The following is a 20,099-nucleotide window of genomic DNA, read 5'->3' as shown; positions in this document are numbered from 1 at the left end:
ACATTTAAAACTGTGCCACATGTCAGGAATCCCATTCTACAATGTAGTCAGTGCACCTGGAGGGGAAAATGCTCCTGAGAGTGACAGCTTTGCTATTTCCTGGATCACCCCTCTCTTGCTGCCACAGGAAATGATACGACTGTAGCTGCAAAAGTACCAAGAGGGGTGAACAGAGAAATGGGGTAGCTTTTCAAACCCTTACTCTTGGCATGAATGCAAAATAAAGCAACGTAAAAATAAACATGGTTGGGGCCAGGGATTTAGCTCAGTGGTTTCGACACCTGCTGTGCAAGCACAAGGACCCGAGTTTGATCCCCAGTACCAAACAAAAAATAATAATAAGCATGGTTTTAGATGCATAAAGGTCACGCTGTTTATAGACATATGACCATCTACATGACCCTCTAGCTGTTGCTTCTAGACTTGGAAGTTTAAAATATTTACAATCGTGGTTTTTAAGAGACACAGATGGCCAACCTCTATTTTTGGTTACAAAAACTCTTTTTTTATAAAAACACTTTCAGTTTGTTAGGTTGATTCTTAGATATGTACTTATTCTGGAAGCTATTTGTGAATGGTATTATTTTGTAATTCTTTTTTGGGGGGGTTCATTACTGGTGCGCATGAATGCTATTGATTTTTTGTGTGTTTTTTATCCTGCTACTTTGCTGAATTTGTTTATTAGTTCTAGGAGTCTTTTGGTGGAATATTTTGGGTCTGCTATTTATTTATTTATTTATTTATTTATTTATTTATTTATTTGGCATCGGGGATCGAACTCAGGACCTTGCGCTTGCAAGGCAAGCATGGCACCACTGAGCTACATCCCCAACCCCTGGGTCTGCTTCTTAAAGGGTCATGTTGTCTGTGAATGAGAATACTTGGCTTCTTCCCAGACCCTTGAACTACAACTTGCATTCTGGGCTACGGAAGTAGCTCAGCGATAAAGCATTCTTTAGCATGTACGAGGCCCTGGGTTCCTTCCCCTGCGTGGGAGAGAAAAAGACTTGGCTTTCACTGCTCTTCGACTACTCTGTTATTTTATCAGACGCACTTCTGCTTGAGCCACGGTCTGCAGTAAAACCTTATTAAAATGTCACTGACTGGGTGTGGAAGTTTTTTTGCTATTTCCAGTCTTTTAAGCAATTATTTTAAAAATTACACATACATGAAATCTAAGTTCAGTACCACTTTTGACAATACAAGGACTTAAAATTCTTTTACCCTAAGCTACCCCTGAATTTATATAGTGTTTTTCAGTGTTTTATTATGTCACAAAATAGGATGTTATTAGTTCATGTGGATAATATTAGCTTTGGTTTATTTGTATCTTCACCAGTTTCTTTGATCACCAGTCTTGTACTGTAGCACTTCTTTTTAGGATTGTTTTTTCCTTTAAACACGTACATCCATTTGAGATTTCTTTAGTTAAGGACTATGGACAGAAAAGGTCTCTAGTTTTTAGATTATTTATTTGGAAACGTTTTTATTTTGCCCTCCTGATTTTGAACGATAGGATTGTCTCTTATGTAAAAGCAGTTAATTTGTTACTTTGTTTTGGCGTTTTGAAGACACTACCCCATTTGCCGGCTTCCTGGTTATTCTTGAGGACTTGTCTGTAGATGCGGTTACAGTACAGGCAATCTCTCTTTTGTCTGGGTTTTTTCTTAAATTCTTTTATTGGTACGTTTTAAGTATACAGTACGTTTACATTTGTCATTGGGTGCTTGCACCTGTACATGATGTATCTTGGTTCTTATTTTTTTCCCCATTACCTGTCCTCCCTTCACCCTTCCACCCTTCCCAATTTACGTAGATTTCGTTTCCATTTTTTTTTCTTTTCTCATAATTTTTCCTTTCCCCTTCCCCTCCTACCACCTGTATACCTTGGGACCTTTTTTCGTATTTCAAATTATCAGTTATTCATTTTAATCATCTTAACCCTTGTTTACACTATCAGTTTCTCACACTAGAGAAACTTTGGTATTTACATGTGTGTCCTATTTATTTCACTGAAGAGGATGGCCTCGGTATGCATCTATTTAGCTGTAAAGGTCTCTAGTTTCTCATTCTTTATGGCTGAGTAGTACTCCATTTTATTAAAAAGAAACCTGTCAGTGGTTGTTTTTGAGGTCATCTCTTGGACTTTGATGTTCTGGAGTTTTACGCGGTATATTTTGCATTAACATTATTTTCACAAATACATTTGGTATATGTCGTGCTTCTTTTGTGGATTTGTGCTCTATTGGGTGTAAAACAGTCTTGGCCATTGTCTGTAAGTACTGTTTCATCAGGAATTCCAAGTAGGTGGGAATCGGACCTTCTCATTCTGTCTTCTTTGTGTCTTATGTTCCCATTTCCATCTCTTTGTTTTTCATTTTTTAGTTTATTCTCTTTTCTAGCCATATATGAAAGTTGTTGATCTGTTTTATTTTCTTTTTATGAGATATGGTCTAGATATTTCCTTGACTCTAGCTCAAGTTCAAATGAACTGTGTGTAATCTGCTAGATTTACCCAATTTACCTGATGATGTTGAACATACAAATATAGTATGAACTAGATAGACTTCCTGGGGACTTTTTATGAAAATGGATCGAGTGATCCTCCATCTCCTCCTCCACCTCCTCCTGCATCTCCTCCTCCACCTCCTCCTCCATCTCCTCCTCCATCTCCTCCTCCTCCTCCTCCATCTCCTCCTGAATCTCCTCCATCTCCTCCTCCTCTTCCATCTCCCCCTCCATCTCTTCCTCCATTTCCTCCTCCATCTCCTCCTCCTCCTCCTCCATCTCCTCCTGAATCTCCTCCTCCTCCTCCTCCTCCTCCATCTCCTCCTCCATCTCCTCCTCCATCTCCTCCTCCTCCTCCATCTCCTCCTCCATCTGCTCCTCTTCCATCGCCTCTTGTGAAAGACTTTATTCTTGGAGCTGCTTTGGTTTACAGAAGTCCTGGGTGGGAGTGAGGAGCTCCCATGAAGCAGGAAATAGTGAGGACCCGGCACAGATGAGTCTTTAACACAAAGATAGGAGGAAAAGGCGCCTTTTAATGATGGTGGCTGCTCAGCAAGTGACTCCAGTGGGACTCGGGAGCCCCGGATACAAGTTTGCTGTTCCTCCTCACCCTCGTTTTACATCTATGAGGCCGAATTCCACTGGAGTTCCCACGAATACAGCTAGCAGGATTTGCCCAGAGCAGAGTGGCAGGGTGGGCAGAGGGCAGAGCAAAGAGCTGTGTGGTGACAGATGCCAGAGTCATCATGGTAACTCAGCACATTGCACAAAGAGCACAGTCCCCCGCTGGCCCACAGCTGCCCAGGTCCAGGAGGGCCGTCTGCGCTCCCCTGCAGCCCCTCTCCTGCCCTCACCTCCCTGTAATCTGCCTGTCAGGTCGGTCTGGGCTGAGCCCTATCCAGCTGCCCTGGGCTGGGCCCGAGGCCCCTGATGGAGGTGCCCCACCCTGTCACCCTCCTGCCCACAGCCCCCGTGGCCCTGGGTTCTCCCCCAGACAGCTGCCCTTTCCAGATGTCCCCGCATGGGCTCCAGCCTGGTCGCAGCCACCCTGGGACCGAAGAGAGGATGAGCACTTTGGCCCTGGGATCCCGACCCGGCCCTGCGGAGGTGGGGGGGGGGGGAGCAGCCCTGCTGTCCCCGTGTGGGTGGCGAAGCGGGGAGACCAGGCAGTGCATTGACAGTGGGGTAGCGGGTTTATCAGTCTTTCCCCTGTACGTTTCCACAGAAACATAGGCACACACGGAGGACTCAAGTTTTGCTGTTTACCACAACCATGAGCAGTAAGGGAGCCGGGCCTGGTGGCGCACACCTGTCATCCCACCACTGTCAGGAGGCTGAGGCACGAGGATCGCCAGCCTGGGCGACACAGCGCTGCTCCTGGCCACTCTCGCAGGTCCACGCACGGCCGCTGACCAACTCCAACAGGGCCGTCCTTTGGGTGGAAGGCGCCTGGCTTAGCAGGAAGGAGTGTGGGGGAGTCGTTTGTGCGTCTCCAATAGAGAAGCAAGCACCTGCTGGGTGAGACCCACGCCCTCTGGCTGTCTCTCTCCCCCCCGCACCTGTCCCCCTGTCTCCCTTCTCCCCTGGGTGTGAGAGCAGCAGGAGTCCTCCCGTCTGGGCACAGGCCTGCCCAGGTTTTGTCCGCTGCCCTGGCCGGGCAGGCAGAGGCAGGCAGAGGCTTTGCTATTAGAGGTCTCTCCTTTGTCTGGCGCCTCCCTGGCCGCCCAGCCCTGGGAATGCACAAAGCCCTGGGCTCTGGCCTGATCACCTCATTAGCACCTCTTTCGGTCTTGCCTGAGGGGAAGCTGCCTCAGGCTCAGCCACCCTGGCCGTGACTGCTCCCTCTGGGGGTTCTGGAAAATGGGCCTGCCCAAGGCCCAGGGCTGCAGGCAGGGACACACATTTCCCAGAGGCCTGAGCTTGGGGATTCCGGCCCGCCAGGCTGCGAGGGTCCCACCCTGCGCTGAGTCCCTGGGCCACCGCGGGTCCCCAGCTCCCTCCGGGTCCCCTGCTCTGCACACCTGTGGTGCTCCGTGGCCCCGCTGGACAGAGCCGGCCTGACTCTGGCCTCCAGGGAATAAGTGAGACAGAAGATGCAGAATCTCTCTGTGACTCTGGGCTGGATTGTTTCTGGTCCCGGGCATCCACGCAGGGCCTCAGGCTTGGCAGGCAGGCGCTGCGCCCCTGAGCTAGTTCCCCGGCCCAGGACTTTTTTAAACGTGGGTTTGCTGTACTTTTTCCAGTCCCCAGTGCCAGAGACTGACAGGCACCGTTCCGGTTGGGGGCTTCCTGCCTGCACGCTGCACCCTGCGCTCTGCACCCCGGGGACGCTGGCCTCCCTGCCCCTTTGCTGCCCCGGCCCGGCCTCCCAGACACGGCTGCGATATTGACTTCCTGGGCCTCCCCTCGGTCCGGTCCCGCTGGAGCTTTGCTCGGGGCCACACTGTGGGCGCCCAGCACTGCCCAGCACCTGCCCTCCCGGGAGCGGACGGCCCAGGGCGCAGACTCGCGGTGACCTCGCGCCTCGTGCGTGTGACCTCGCGCCTCGTGCGTCGTCGCCTCCCCGGTGCACCCGTGTGAAGGACGCGCTTTCTAGACTTTGGAGCCTGTGGTTTCCGTCCCTTCCGTGCGGCCCGACCCTCTTCCCGGGCGTCATTTCTGGTGCCACTGCTGTCCCGTGCCGCGCGTCTCCCCTTCACGCTGGATTTCATGGGAACGCGTGAGAGCCCTGGGGTGGGTGGAGGATCCCTGCGGTGAGGTCCCCCGCTGACAGCCGCGTGACCCGTGCTCCAGGACGGGGCCACCCCGACCAGAACCAACCGCTCATTTTAGGGAGCTGTGTTGCTGGACCAGAGGGCCTGGGGCCAACGCAGCCTGGCCTTGGGGCCTGGGGAGCCATGTTGATGGTCCGGAGGATGACTGCATTTGAGTGCCTAGATTTTTTGCTTATTATTTTTTGAGACAGGGTCCTGCTATGTAGCCCAGGCTGGCCGCGAACTCGTGGCAGTCCTCCTGCCCCAGCCTTCCAAGTGCCGGAATTACAGTCGTGCGCCACCGCGCCCGGACAGGACACATAGATTTTGGTCCATGAATAAATGTAGGCTGCTGTACAGGAAACAGTAAGACATCCCCTGAAAAACAAGCCCTGCTCTGTTTCTAGAGCAAAAAGTATTAGAAGACCAAGTCTTATTTCCAGGGAAACGCGGTATTAGCAAACGCGGGTATCGGGGGCCGGGGATTTAGCTCAGTGGTGCCAGTGCAAGGTGCTGAGTTCGATCCCCGGTATCAGAAGAAGAAAAGAAAGCAGACACCGTGGATCTCGGGATGGGCACTGCTGTCAGTGGGCCTGCCTGGCCCCCACACCCCTCTGCCTGAGCACAGCGGCCTCACTGCACCCCAGCTCAGGCCCTAGTTAAGGGTCCCCCTTGCCTGTCTGCGTCTGTCCAGGTGTTGTGCGTGGTGCTGGCCCTCGGAGGGGAGCAGGCCTGGCGCCCCTCCTGCACGCGTGTTAGTCCTCATGGTGCCGGCCTCCCTGTCCCCTGCCTGTACGTGGGTCTGAACCTTGCCTGGTCTCATGTCAAACAGTGGCCCCCAGAGCCTCCTCCTCACCCCCATGCAGGACACGTGGTCCCCAGCTCTGGCCCTTCCTACTGCGCTGGGCCCCTGCAGTGGCCGGTGTCCCCGGGCCCCCAGCTGCTGATCCTCCTCCACGCTGTCCTGGCCCACGGCTTCCAGCCCCCGGCTGGCCTGAGGCCCACCGTGTACTATTGATGGCTTTTTAAATGTCTTTCAAGAAATAGCTTATCTTCAGGACTTCACATTGTCCCAAACAACTGTTTGGTTGGTTTGTATTTATTTATTTATTTATTTCTTATTTTCTTTGGTACTGGGGATCGAACTTGGGACCACGTGCTTTCAAAGAACCACTGAGAACCACTGAGCTAAATCCCCAGCCCCTGTTTTTATTTGTTTTCAGCAGAGTCTCACTGTGCAGTTCAGGCTGACCTTGAAGTCACCGGGATCCTCCTGCTTCAGCCTCCCGCGTGCTGGGATGACAGACTTGCACTACCACACCTGGCCTCGAACAAGTGAAATGTACAGAAATTATACAAGCCAGCTCTGTTTTCCTCAAATATTAACATCTCACAGCATTTCATTTTCACGATAGTTTATTTCTTTAGGAAAACCAAAGTAGATGTACACAGCCGTAGCACACACAGGCACTGTTGCACACACAATCCCCCAGCACCAATACTGATGTACGCGTGCATTCCAAATGTGCACACACACATTGCTGTTTGCCTTTCACTACAAAGGCTGTAGGAGTTGAGGAACAGCCTAACAGGGTCCAGGAGAGACCAAGGGAAGAGCATGGCGCCAGAGGGGAGGGAGGTGCCCACTTCCCAGGAGGACAGAAAATCTCCCGCCAGCATCCAGTTCTGTCTCAAAGCCCAGGTTGCTTTCCCTGGGCCCCAAGAACCGATTCCCCAGTAACTGAAACAGAGTGACGCCAGGCTGCGGTCTTCTTGGGGTGGAGGTCCTGAGAAGTCCCGAGCTGAGTGTGAGCTCCCTGAGGCCCTCCTGGGCTCCTCTGCCCTCAGCAATTAGGGAGCAATGCTTGATGGGGCTTGGTGTTCAGATTTATACCCAGAACAGTTTATTAGAACAGGGGGACAAGAAAGTCCGGGGATGGGAAAAACCCTTGAACACTCACGGAACTGCCTCCCCTGTTCTACCTCATCTCTTGTCAGGAAGGTGGAGGATTTGTAGAACTGGTAAAGTCTGGTCCCTTTGCACTCTGGGGGGGCAGTGGTCGCCTCTGAGGACCTCTTAGAACTGGGGTGTGGGGTGTGCAGTGGGTGCATGGTTCTCCATGCCCGCTCCGGTGTGGTTGTACTGCTAGTGACTTACTGTACCTGCAAACGCAGGGCCTCACCCGTGTGTGTCCCCTGGTGCTGGCGGAGGGATGACTTACGGCTAAACCCTCGCCCGCACTCCCTGCACACATAGGGCTTCTCCCCTGTGTGTGTCCACTGGTGCTGGTGGAGGGATGACTTACGGCTAAACCCTCGCCTGCACTCCCTGCACACATAGGGCTTCTCCCCTGTGTGTGTCCGCTGGTGCTGGCGGAGGGATGACTTACGGCTAAACCCTCGCCCGCACTCCCTGCACACATAGGGCTTCTCCCCTGTGTGTGTCCGCTGGTGCTGGGTGAGGTATGACCTACAGCTAAACCCTTGCCCACACTCGGTGCACACATAGGGCTTCTCCCCTGTGTGTGTCCACTGGTGCCCGATGAGGTGTGACCTACGGCTAAACCCTTGCCCACAGTCTGTGCACACGTAGGGCCTCTCCCCTGTGTGTGTCTGCTGGTGCCCCATGAGTTGTGACCTACGGCTAAACCTTCGCCCACAGTCTGTGCACATGTAGGGCTTCTCCCCTGTGTGTGTCCGCTGGTGCCCGATGAGGTGTGAACTACGGCTAAACGCTCGCCCACAGTCTGTGCACAGGTAGGGCTTCTCCCCTGTGTGTGTCCGCTGGTGCCCAATGAGGTGTGGCCTCTGTATAAACCCTCGCCCACAGTCTGTGCACACGTAGGGCTTCTCCCCTGTGTGTGTCCGCTGGTGCCCCATGAGGTGTGACCTACGGCTAAACCCTCGCCCACAGTCTGTGCACAGGTAGGGCTTCTCCCCTGTGTGTGTCCGCTGGTGCCCGATGAGGTGTGGCCTCTGTATAAACCCTCGCCCACAGTCTGTGCACACGTAGGGCTTCTCCCCTGTGTGTGTCCGCTGGTGCTGGGTGAGGGATGACTTACGGCCAAACCCTCGCCCACAGTCTGTGCACACGTAGGGCTTCTCCCCTGTGTGTGTCCGCTGGTGCTGGGTGAGGGATGACCTATGGCCAAACCCTTGCCCACAGTCTGTGCACACGTAGGGCTTCTCCCCTGTGTGTGTCCGCTGGTGCCCCATGAGGTGTGACCTACGGCCAAACCCTCGCCCACAGTCTGTGCACACGTAGGGCTTTTCCCCTGTGTGTGTCCGCTGGTGCCCAATGAGGTGTGACCTACGGCCAAACCCTCGCCCACAGTCTGTGCACAGGTAGGGCTTCTCCCCTGTGTGTGTCCGCTGGTGCCCAATGAGGTGTGACCTACGGCTAAACCCTCGCCCACACTCCATGCACACGTAGGGCTTCTCACCTGCTTGTGAGCCCTGGCTCCTGATGACAAGTGAGCCATCACCGAGGTGGGCCCCACTCCCTCCATGCTGGGCTCCTGCAACCTGTGAGACTCCCTCTCCGGGACGCCCTGAGCCTGTGTCCCCTGGATCCACGTCGTGGCCCGTCCTGAGCCCCACCTCCACCCCTCCCTCATGCTCCCCAGATCCCCCTATATGTCCTTGGGGTGGGCTGGGAGAGGCCCTCGAAACCCCCCTCTGCCTTATCCTTTGACGCGCAGGGCTGGACCTTCCTTGGACCTCTTGGCCTCCGCCTTCATTCAGGCTGCTGAGTGGGTCGGCGTCTTGCAGCTCCCCAAGCTGGTCCCACAGGCGGGGATCCTGTGGATTGAGGTTTTCTCTTGCAGGTGTTCCTGGGGGTATCTGAGAGGGGTGACTGCGTTTGACGTGCTGACTGAGAGATCTCTGACTGGAGAAGGCCAGGGAGCAGGAGGGACGAGGCTGGACGTCCGCCTTCGGTCCTGCTGAGAGAATAGTTCCGGGTCAGGCAGGTGTAGGCCCGCTGGGTAAGGCTGGCCCACCACCGGCCTTCATGTGCTGACACAGAGCGTCCCACCAAACATCAAGAAACAAAGGCAAAAATAGACAAATGGGGTCACACCAGTGTTAAAAACTGTGCAGCAAAGGAAACATTCAAGTGAATGAAAATGTGACCTACAGAACGGGAGAGAATATGGAAACCATTTATGAGATAAGGGGTTTATATCTAGAATTTATAAACAACTCCCATGACTGGGTAACAGCAGCAACTATGTATCTTTATATAATATGTTAAGCCACTTGCTCTTCCAAGATATTTAATCCAACAACCAAATTATTATAATATCAGTGTTAGGGAGAAATTTGGGGACAGGCTTGTCACTCAAGGTTTCTTCAGGGCTGGGGATTTAGCTCAGGGGCGCTGTCACCTGCCTCGCAAACACAAGGTCCTGAGTTCAATCTCCAGTACTCAAAAAAAAACCAAAAACCAGTTAAAGTTCCTTCAGTTGCCTTGTGATTAAAGTTTAGTGAAAATGTTCTTTTCGAAATGATAAATTAAAAACAAATAGTGTGGGGCTGGCCTTGGACACCCTGCACATCCTTCCTAATTCAGTCTGATCTCAGCATTCCACCACAACTTTCTAATCTTTTTATTTCTGTTTCAAAATCTGAAAACAAAAATGGACACAAAATAAAACAAGAATTAAGCTACTGGAAAGCCACCCCCCAGCCCTTCTCCTCCTCCTGTGATGGTAACTGCTCTGGATTTGATGTTTCCTGTTCACAGATTTTTAGGTATTTTCACTTACTACTGTACCTGTAATTGTATACGTACGCACACCATGCTCATACATAGTTTCTCACACCTTTAAAAACTCCATACAAATAGCCTCTTACTGTACGTATGGTTTTGCATATTGCTTGTTTGCCAACACATGTTTTCCAGGAAGCTTAGATTCCTAGTTTCCTTCTGAGACATTTCTGAGACTGCACTCTGGCCTCACTTCCGGAGGTGACCTGTATGTCCTCCCAGCCTCACCTTGCTGCCGAGGCGTCCACTCTTCATTGGAATCCTCAGTGTCATCCACCGGGGGGTTGCTGGTTCTCCTTCGGCGACACATGAAAGCCGGTTGATGGGGTTTGAGACCTGGAAGGAACAAAATCTTCCTCCTGTAAGGGAATGGCTGGGAGGAGAGACAAAAGGCAGTGGCAGGGGAAGTGGACATGGCCTCTCCAAGTGCTGGAGCAGAGCTCAGCTCTGCACCGGGCAGAACAACAAAGTTCCCTCCAGACTTGACTCCACGGGAAAGGGGGCTGTGTGCTGCCCCTAAGGCAGAGCTCCAGGGACGTAGGGACCGGAGGCCTCCTGTTTCCAGGCTAGTCTGATTCAGGATTTGTTACCTGTAGAAAGCATCATATTATAGTTGTTTTTCACATTCCTGTAGTGTTTTTTCTCAGACTTTCTCATTCTGGCCCATTCTTCCTTGGAGAAGTATCTGGAAATGTCCTTGAAAGCGTCTTTGACCTGGAGAAAAGAGATTCTGTATGATGCGCCAGCCCAGCTCCCGGGATGGAGTTTCCTCCTCTCCTCCACTGCACCTGCGGGGCCCAGCCTGGCTCCGGGTCTCTGTGAGGCAGGCAGACTGCTTCCCCCAGACACCTGTGTGCGCTGAGCACCAGTTGTCCCCACAGCCTGGGACGCAACCCTACCCCCACCCCAGGGTCTGGTCCCCACCTCCCTCCACAGACCCTGCCTGGGCTGGGCCTGGCCTCCCCAGCACGCATCTACCTTGGGCTTCTGCCCGGCTTCCGAGGAGCCCTCCTCTGGGCTGTCTTCCGAGGAGCCCTCCTCCGGGCTGTCTTCCGAGGAGCTCTGGCCACTCATGGAGCCTGGAGAGCAGGCAGGGAGAGACAGGCACCTGTGGAAGGATGAGAGCCAAGGGCTGGGCTCTCTGCTGGCCCCAGAACAGGGGGACCTGGGAAGGATGGCCTGAGGGTCTGGGACAGGAACCTAGGCAGAGGAGCCCCTTCCTTCCTCTGTGCATGCACGGGGGCAGTGTGTGTACAAGTGAGTGTGCTGCAGAGGTGTGGAGCACTCTAAAACAAACTGTAAGCCTAGCCTTGTCCCTACCCTAGCCCAAACCTAACCTAACCCCAACCCTAACCCCTAGCCCTAGGCCTGAGCCTAACCTAACTAGCTCTAAATCTAACTGAGCAGGAGGGGTCATTCACAATCCTGTGAGGTTCCAGGAGCTGGGGTTTCCACCTGGGGACTCCGGGTTGGGAAGCAGTGTGTGGGCCTTGGTGGGCATCCGTGGTCAGGGTGAGATGCGTTTCCAGGTGGAGGTGATTGGGGGAAATTCAGGCTGAGGCTGAAGAAACGAGGGTTTCTGAGGTGGGCATGGTGGTGCACACCTGTCTTCCCAGCACTCGGGAGGCTGAGGCAGGAGGATCGCCACTGGTTTGAGCCCAGCCTGGGCTACACAGTGAGTTTGGGGCTAGCCTGAACTACAAAAGGAGACCTGCCTCAAACAAGCAAACCCTAGGGTTTCTTGGGGGGAGGTTGTGATGGTCGCTGGCACTGAGATAGTTGGGGGTTTTCTTGTAGGGTGTTTTGGGGGTCTATAGGGCTGAGATAATTGGGGTTTCTTAGGAGGGAGTTGGTTGGGGTTGTGGTCATTTGGTGTCCTTGGGCTGATGAAATTGGGGTTTCTCAGGTTAGGAGTGTTTGGGGTCCTTGGGCAGTTGGCATTGTGATTGATGTTTTTGGGGTGGAGGGTGTTTTGGGGTTCTTCAGGCCGAGGGAACTGCATCACAGGGAGGACAATATTTGGGATCCCTGAGCTGACAGAATTGGGGCTTCTTCGGTAGGATATATTTCCCTTCCTGCTGAGGGAAACGGGGCTTCTCAGAATGACAGAAGTGGGGTTTCTTGCCTGGGGAGCATCGGGGCCCCCATGGGTTCAGGGAGTTGAGGCTTTATGGGTGGAGGATCTTTTTTTTGGTACCAGGGATCGAACTCGGGTCCTTGTGCTTACAAGGGAAGCAACGGAACCACTGAGCTAAATCCCTGGCCCTAGGTGGAGGATCTTTAGGAGCCCTAGAACTGAGAGAACTAGGATTTCTGTCAGTGGGGAGGGGGCACGGGGTCCCCGGGCTGACAGAACTGGGTTTTCTCTGGTGGGGGATATTGGGGGTCCCTTGTGCTAAGGAACACGGGTCATCTTGGAGTGACGGAACTGGGATTCGTAGCATGGGAAATGTCGGGGTCCCGTGGACCGAAAGAAAGAGGGTATCTTGGGGGGACGTGGGGTTCCTGTGCCGACAGAATTGGGGCTTCTTCGGAATCCCAGGCCTGGTGGCATTGGGCTCCTGGGGTGGGAGATCCTTGGGGTGTCTGGGCTGACCGGGGCCCTCGCAGGCAGACGTTCGGGGCCTCAGGCTGGGGACTTGAGGTTGTCAGGGAGGGTTGAGTGGCGCTGGGGCGCTGGGCGGGCTGTGTGGCGTCGCCGGCTGAGAGCTTTGGGGCGTCTCAGGCGGGCCCGGAGCTCTCGGTGGGTACTTGGGGTACTTAGGGTGCCCGACCCCTTGGGGCTCAGCGGGGCTGTGGGGACCACGGCCGGCGCTGACGGAACTCGGCTCCCTCAGCTCGGGCACGCACACAGTGACGTCTGAGGAACTGGAGTTTCGGGGCTGAGGTGTTGGGGAGCCCGGGCTGGGGCAGTGGGCGTGGGGCCTCAGACAAGGGTCCAGGGTGTGGGAGGGAGACTTGGCCGCCCTGTGGCCCATGGGGCCCCCCGGGGTCTCTGCTCAAGACCTGGGGCGCAGGAGGGGTTTGGGCCTCAGGTCGGAGCTCGGGGGGCGTCTGCCGTCCTCAGAGGAGCCTGGACCCTGGGCTTTGGGGCTCCCTCTGGGGCGGGGCTCGAGGTCTCTCGGGGCGGAGGGACTTGGGAGCTGGCGGGGGGGGTGGGGGGTACCGAGTTTTCACCTGAGACAAGGAGGTCGCGCTGAGGGTCGGGAGGTTGCTCACGCGTGTGAAGCCGGTCCTGTCAGGGTGCGGCCATGCTCCTGAGTGGAGACCGCTGGGCGCCTCAGAAGTCACTGCGCCGGATAGGCTAGACGCAGCCAATCAGCATGCAGAACAAAACGGCCTCGCCAATGGGCGTTCGAGACCCCGTTGGCGCCGTGGCAGAGGGCGGAGCAAGGCCTGTCAGTCACCGGTGACCCAGAATTGGTTGGTGGTGGGTGGGGCCTAATCTCACCGCCCTGCCGAAAGTCCCCCCCACCGCGATTGGCTGCTGGGGCCCCGTGGGCGAGGCCACCAGAAAAGGGGTGTGGCCTGTGGGATCTCAGGGCTGGCACTGGGGCGGCGAGCCTAGGGCAGGGCGAGGCCCCAGACCCAGGAGGGTAGGTTGGGCTGAGGCAGAGTCAGGGATGAGGTGAAGGTCTAGGGCAGCTGAGGCCCCGGGCGCCAGCCCCACCCGCCGGGAGCTTTCCAGGGGCAGAGCGAGAGCCAGAGCGTGGCCCGTCTGCCGAAAGCCTGCTCGTCCTGAGGGCTGGCGGGCGGGCCTGCCGAGGAACATTCTGGAACACAAGATGCCTGCACCCCTGGACCCCGGGAGGTGGGGTCTCTCTGGGCCACCCTGGGCGGGGTCCTGTCCTCCTGGGGCGGAGCTCGGCTTCCTGTGGCTCAGGCTGGAGGAGCAGGCAAACCCTGGGGCCTGTCCAGCCTCCCGGCCGCGCCTCGACCCCACTCCTGAGAGAAGGCGGGGTGTCCCTGCCCGCACGTCCCGTCCTGAGGCTCGGCCACGGGGCTGCAGGCTCCGGGAGTCACCCCGGCGAAGTGCAGGGGGCAGAAGCGAACTCGGTGTGCAGACTCGGGGCCGAGCCAGCTCCCCCAGAGCTCGACGCCCGCCCCCCACCCGGGTGCCCAGCGCCTTGGGCAGGGCGCGGGCCCCACCTCGGTCCGGCGAGTCCTCCCCACTCAGACCCGCTGTGGGTCTCTGCTGGTCCCCACTGGGCCCTGGGGGAACTGCGGCAGGAGAGCTCGGGGAGGGTCCCTGGAAGTGGTCGGCGGGGGCTGTCGGTGTCGGCTGGGGCCCCCTGGGGCCTGGCCTGCTGCCCGCCTGCAGACCCTGAGACACCAGGCGGTGTCCCTGAGCCAGGCCCTCCTTGCCCTGCGGGGGGACGGAGACTCTCCAGCCCTGGGTGCGAGACCCAGAGGGAGACGGCGAGCGGAGGAAAGCACAGTGGGGCCACAGAGGGGCCGAGGGGCGCCGGGAGCAGCTGGGGCTCAGGGAAGCCGCGTCAGGGAAAGCGGAAAACAAACCCTGAGAAGACAGAGGTGGTGACAGAGAGAAGAGCAGGGACGGGTCGGGCTGTGAAAATGACAGTGAAGACCGCGGAGTGACACCCTTAACAAAACACGAGGAGGCGCCGGGCAGGGGCGCACGCCTGCCATCCCGGCACTCGGGAGGCTGAGGCAGGAGGGTCTCCGTGCGTTCAAGGCCAGCCTGGGCTGCATGGCGAGGCCCTGCCTCAGCAAAGGAAGGGAGGAACGAATGGGAGCATCCGCACAGCGGCCCGGGGGCCCGCCTGCGAGCCCGTCTGCAAAGCTGACTTTGCTAGTCAATCTCTGCCGGGAGGGAGGGAGGGATGGGAAAGCGCCGGCCGGTCTCCTCTGGAACGTGGGTGCCAAGCCTGCTGGAGAGGGCCTGGTGTTCCTTCTGTTTGGTTTTGGGGTGTGTTTTTGGAGACAAGGTCTCACTGTGCAGTCCGGGCTGGCCTCAAACTCTCAGAGATCCTCCTGCCTCAGCCTCCCTGGTGCTGGGCCGACAGGCGCGCCCCCACGCCCGGCTAAGCCTCTGGTTTGTAATCAGCACCTGGACTCAGAGGCTGGAGCGCTGCCACTCCCAGGGCCGCTGTTCTGAGGCTGCTCTCGGGGGCCCTGAGTGCTGCGGGGGCGGGGGGGGGGCAACCGGTTCGCGTTTTACCCAGATTTCCCTGCAGGGACCCCAGCCGCGCAGGGAGAGCTGTCCCGGTGTGCGGGGCCCGGAGACTTGGAGCAGTGTGCGGACCGGGAGGTTTGTTACTCCCTCGACTAGCACGTGCCGAGGGGTGGGGAGGAGAGAGCGCGAGAGTCAAGACACACAGCAGACAGAGGGACACGGACAAGGCAGACAGGGCTCCGGGCGTGTGCCCTGCGTGTTTACTGACGGGGGTGACCGCGGGCGGGTTCATATTCGGGGCATGGGGGGGGCAGCTCGGCACTTTCTTGGGTCTAGAAAGCCAACAGGCGGGGGCCGGGGCGGGGCCGGGGCCTGGGTGTGGCACTTCCCGATTCCTGGGGCGTCCACGTCCCCACGCCGGATTCCCGGGACCCGGGTGACATCTGGAGCCCTCAGCGTACTGGGGACTCAGTTTACCTTCACGGCTCTTTAAGACTCGTCCCCACGAGCTGCATCCTGAGGTCTTGGGGCCAGGGAGTCAATCAACAAACCTTTGGAGAAGCAGCTCAGCCCATGACAGTGCCCCTTCACCCCGAACTGTGGGTTAACCTCTCCGCCCGCCCCCGCAGGTCACCATGGCCAGACAGCTGAGCGTCACCGGCAACTTCGGGGCTGTGCCCGTGGCTGTGGGATGTCCCACTGCACCTGCTGTCCCTCCCAGGTGAGCTCAGGCCCGCGAGTGCTCGGCGGCGCGTGCTGGGAGCGCACCCACCCACCCACCAGCCCGCTCCCCACAACCCGCGCCAGGCTGCCCGCCCCTCCCGGCCGTGTTGGGGACCCCAGCTCTCCCACCCCGCCGCTGTCGGAGCCCGGTTTCCAGAGGCGGCCGAGGCAGCGGGAGGGGTGGCTGAGTTGTTTCTTTGGAACATGGCGAAACCCCCCACCCATCCTCGTGTGTCCCTCCTCACGCTCTGCTCCCTGCTCGGCCTGTGGTACCGCTTCTCTCTGTGCAGGCCCCGTGCAGCCCACAGGGCAGGGAGCGGCCAGGCCCGAGGAGCCCCCTGGCCTGACAACACTAAGGAGGGGGAGGTGGCGCACGATTGTAGTCCCAGTACTCGGGAGGCTGAGGCAGGAGGTTTTCCACGAGTTTCCTCTGCATAATGAGTTCAGCCTGGACTACAGAGCAAGACCCTGTACCCCGCCCCAACAGAGTGATTTTGTGGGATTATCTGATGCCTTGAGGAGGCAACTTGCCGGTTTTCTTTTAAGCCGGGGTCTCCCAAAGTTGTCCAGGCTGGGCTGGAACTTGAAATCCTCCTGCCTCAGCCTCCTGAGAGGATAGCGAGTGTGACCCTTGCTGGCTTCCTTCTGAATGTTAACTTTTCTTAACCTTTTCTGTTAGTTTGGGTAGTGGGAGAATAACTTTTGCTTTTTCTTGACTGTTTTGTTTCTTTTACTATTTTGCTTTAATATCAGTTTTTGCTTTTTCGTTACTATTCTGTGTAGAGAGCATAATTCTGTTTTCTTTTCCTTCATTTTATTTTTACATTAAGTCTTGCTTTTTTACCCAGTTAGTTTGGGTGAAAGTATAGGAGCATTTCCTTTTCCTTTTTTACGTTGTTCTTTGCTTTTTCATTATTATTTTGGGTCGAGACAGGGAATATGAACCATTTTATTTTTCTTTCATATGTTCATATATTTCACTTTTACTTATTATTTTGGGCACAGGGAGGGAAAACAGTTTTTCATTTTCTGTCTTTACATTAATATTTGATTGATTGACTTTTTTTTTTTGGTACTGGAAATCGAACTCAGGACCTTGCCCTTTCGAGGCAGGTTGATTTTAATTGTCAGTTGGTGTTCATCTTCCTAATGCCAGTTTTTGCTTTTTCATTATTAGTTTGTGTTCTATGAGTGTTAACTTTTGCTTTTTCATTATTGTTTTCCTTCTTTTACTAGTGTTGAATTTTGCTCTCACGATATGGTTTGCCCCTTTTTTGCTAATGTACATATTACGATTTTGCTCTTTCATCCTTAGTCATTTCACTACTTCACGTTCTGTTTTTGTTTTCAGGATTATCTTGTGTTGCTCTAGTTAGTGTTCATATTAGCTTTTTACTTTCTCTGTTACTTTTGTTTCGCACTGGGCTTTGGGGACTGGCTCTCACCACATAGTCCAGGCTGGCCTTGAACTCACTGTGGAGCCCGGGCTGGCCTCAACCTCGCAGGGATCGTCCTGCCTCGGCCTCCCGAGTGCTGGGATGACAGGCGTGCGCCACCTCCCCGCCCGGCTTCTCTGTCCCAGCCCTGGGTGGGCCCTGGGTTCTGCAGACGCAGACGCGGGGGGCACAGCGGGGACCCGGCCGGCCGGGCGACAGCGCTGAGGCCCACGCCGCGTGCAGACGCTGGACGTCTCGGAGCAGCTGGCCCAGGAGCCCAGCAGCTGACGGCGGAACCTGCACTTCGCGCACGTGGTCTACACCACGGCCCTGGCGGAGGTGAGCGCGGCGGCGGGGCCTGGGGCTGTTGCACCCGGAGCCCCCGGAGCCCCCGGACCCCCCGGACCCCGGACCTGACCCTGACGCGGCAGTGGGGTCCTCGGGCTGCAGCCCGCGTTCAGGCCGCCGAGGGCTCGCCGCTGAGGGCTCGCTGCCGGCCCTTGTCCCCCTGCGAGCTGAGGGGACCCGGGGTCTCCGGACGCGGCACCTCCTGCCTCATCACCGGCCCTGCGCTGGGCTTCGCTCACACGCACACGCACGCACAGATGTGCACACGCACGCACACAGGCGTGCAGCCCCGCAGCCCTCCTCTCCCTGTGTCCCCACGCTGTCTGCAGCTCACCCTGCATGTCTGTGACCTCTCCCCATGTCCCCTGGCCTCACTGTGTCCCCATGACCTCTCCCCGTGTCCCCGTGGCCTCTCCCCGTGTCCCCTGGCCTCCCCTGCCTGGCCCCAGGACATGCTCACGGAGATCTCGGAGAGGCTGCAGCAGCACCCGCGCAAGGTGCTGGTCGTGGCCTGCAGGAACTTCAAGGGGCTCGGCGAGGACCTGCACGAGTACCTGGTCACCTGCATCAAGAACATTTTGGGGGCCACGCTGTGTCCCTGGGGGTGAGTGCAGGGCAGGGTGGCGGCTCGGCTGGCAGGGGGGCGCACCTGGGCCTCGGGACCCCATTCCCCGCCCACCACTCCAACTCTGCAGGAGGTCCCCACGCTGCTGCAGCTGTGGGCGAGCGGCCAGCAGGTCCTGCTGTCCTACGAGGATGAGGCCACTGTGGCCCGGCACCCTGAGCTCTGGCCCGGTATCCCCTACTGGTGGGGCGACCAGGTGAAGAGCCAGGCGCTCATCCGCTACCTGGAGACCATGAAGAGCTGCAGCCGGCCAGGTACGGGGGCCAGCAGGGCCCCACACAGACAGCCCGGCCGGCACCACCCCGGTGTGGCTCCCAAACACAGGGACAGCATGCACACAGACATGGGTGTGCACGCACGTGGGGGCATGCACGTTATGCTCACAAGCACAAGCACACAGGAAACACGCCTACCCACGGAAGCACACAGATAATACATGTACTTTCTATAGCCACTCGTACGTGGGCATGCACAGGCGTATGGGACGCACGTTTACAGTACACTGATACCGGTCTGTGTGCACACGTGCATGTCTAGGATCATATGCACAAGACCTGCACACTACTCGATACACAAACACGCATGAGCATGGAAGCATGTGTGACTACACCTGTGTGCATAACACACTTAGGCACCAGTGCATGTGTGTGACACACACTTGTGTGGACCAGACGTGCACTTACACCGATCCCTGTGCACACAAAGGTGTGTATCACATTCACATGCGCGCACACACGCTCGTGTGTCCCGTGCACACCCACGTCCTCCATGCAGCAGTGTGGAGGGTAGGACTTCCCGCCCAGGTGCCCACCCGAGGTATGTTTGCAGCTGCGGCATCCCACGAGGGTTTCTCAGACACGTGCACTGCACACACGCGTGCCCGGTTCACCCAGCGCCTCCACTCTGAGGAGACAGAGCCTGCAGGCGTGGGCCCTGCACAGGGGCTGCCCCAGTTCCCCACCTGGCTGCATCTGTCTCCTGCTCTCGAGATCTCCGTTCTTCTGTCCCTCTCTCCTTCCTTCTGTCCCTCTCTCAGTCTTTCAGGGACCAGGACTCTCAGCGCCCGGCCCCGGTCACCTGCATTTCTTACATTGTGGGGTCCACACCGAGGGAACCACTGGACACTGCCAGTCCCCAGTTCCTGGGGCTGCTGGTGTCCGACACGCGAGAGAGCGGGACGTGGACGTCTTGGGACTTTACTGTTCCCCCCCATGGGCCTTGGGACGTCCTTGGCCCCGGCTGGGGCTCACAGGCCACATCTGTGTAAGCCGCTCCTCCCATGCAGGGGGCCTGTTTGTGGCGGGCACCAACCTGCCGGAGTCCCTGGGCTACATCCTTGCGCACCCAGCCCAGTCCCCGGCAAAGCTGATGCTGCCTGCGCTGCCATCCCTGAGTGCCTGGGTCCGAGAGCAGAGCCCCAGGCCCGGCCCCAGCTGCACCAACATCATCGCCGCCGGCGACTTCATCGGGGCCAACACCTTCGTCACCGACGTCATTGGCCTCAACAGAAGCTGCTGCAGGGCTGACGGTGCCGGTCGGGTGGGGACGGAGTGGACACAGGGACAGGGACCCCGGCCCCCTCCTACGGCGTCTGCAGCAGGACCCAGGGTGTCCAGGCCGCGGCGACCTGTGACCCAGGTACTGCAGCTCCGAGGGGCCGGCTGTGGGGGTCGCAGCGGAACACAGCCCGGGCCCCATGGAGACCCTGCCGGGAAAGCCCACCGACCCGGGGAGCGCACCCGCTGGCCAGCGGGCGTCCTGGGGTAATGTGTCCGCTTTGCTTTTCCCAACTCTCATT

At 57.0% G+C, this 20,099-nt stretch overlaps 2 protein-coding genes across 4 annotated transcripts; one reads left to right on the top strand and one right to left on the bottom strand.

Moving 5' to 3' along the window:
- Positions 1–3,792: 3,792 nt before the first annotated feature.
- Positions 3,793–20,068, top strand: LOC147820649 (uncharacterized). 3 transcript variants are annotated; one of them, XM_087203967.1, is made up of 7 exons: positions 3,793–4,026; positions 15,231–15,304; positions 15,799–15,890; positions 17,501–17,667; positions 18,126–18,280; positions 18,372–18,555; positions 19,587–20,068. In XM_087203967.1, the coding sequence occupies exons 3-7, from the start codon at positions 15,805–15,807 to the stop codon at positions 20,066–20,068; spliced, it is 1,074 nt and encodes a 357-aa protein (XP_087060093.1). In that variant the 5' UTR covers positions 3,793–4,026; positions 15,231–15,304; positions 15,799–15,804. The 3 variants fall into 3 exon arrangements, with proteins under 3 accessions (XP_087060093.1, XP_087060091.1, XP_087060092.1); XM_087203965.1 differs by having other exon boundaries at positions 19,338–20,068; XM_087203966.1 differs by lacking the exon at positions 15,231–15,304 and having other exon boundaries at positions 19,338–20,068.
- LOC147820650 (uncharacterized) lies at positions 6,715–13,285 on the bottom strand. Its single transcript, XM_087203964.1, has 5 exons — positions 13,210–13,285; positions 11,011–11,140; positions 10,623–10,746; positions 10,261–10,368; positions 6,715–9,202 (listed from the first exon to the last, which is right to left on the bottom strand). The coding sequence occupies exons 2-5, from the start codon at positions 11,104–11,106 to the stop codon at positions 7,416–7,418; spliced, it is 2,115 nt and encodes a 704-aa protein (XP_087060090.1). The 5' UTR covers positions 11,107–11,140; positions 13,210–13,285; the 3' UTR covers positions 6,715–7,415.
- Positions 20,069–20,099: the final 31 nt, after the last annotated feature.

Source organism: Heterocephalus glaber, unplaced genomic scaffold (genome assembly GCF_053883595.1).
Source record: "Heterocephalus glaber isolate CG9 unplaced genomic scaffold, H.glaber_assembly_v1.0 deba00001825, whole genome shotgun sequence".
In the NCBI taxonomy this organism is placed as follows: domain Eukaryota; kingdom Metazoa; phylum Chordata; class Mammalia; order Rodentia; family Bathyergidae; genus Heterocephalus; species Heterocephalus glaber.
Note: the sequence above shows the minus strand (reverse complement) of the source record. Positions and strands in the feature narration are given on the sequence as shown.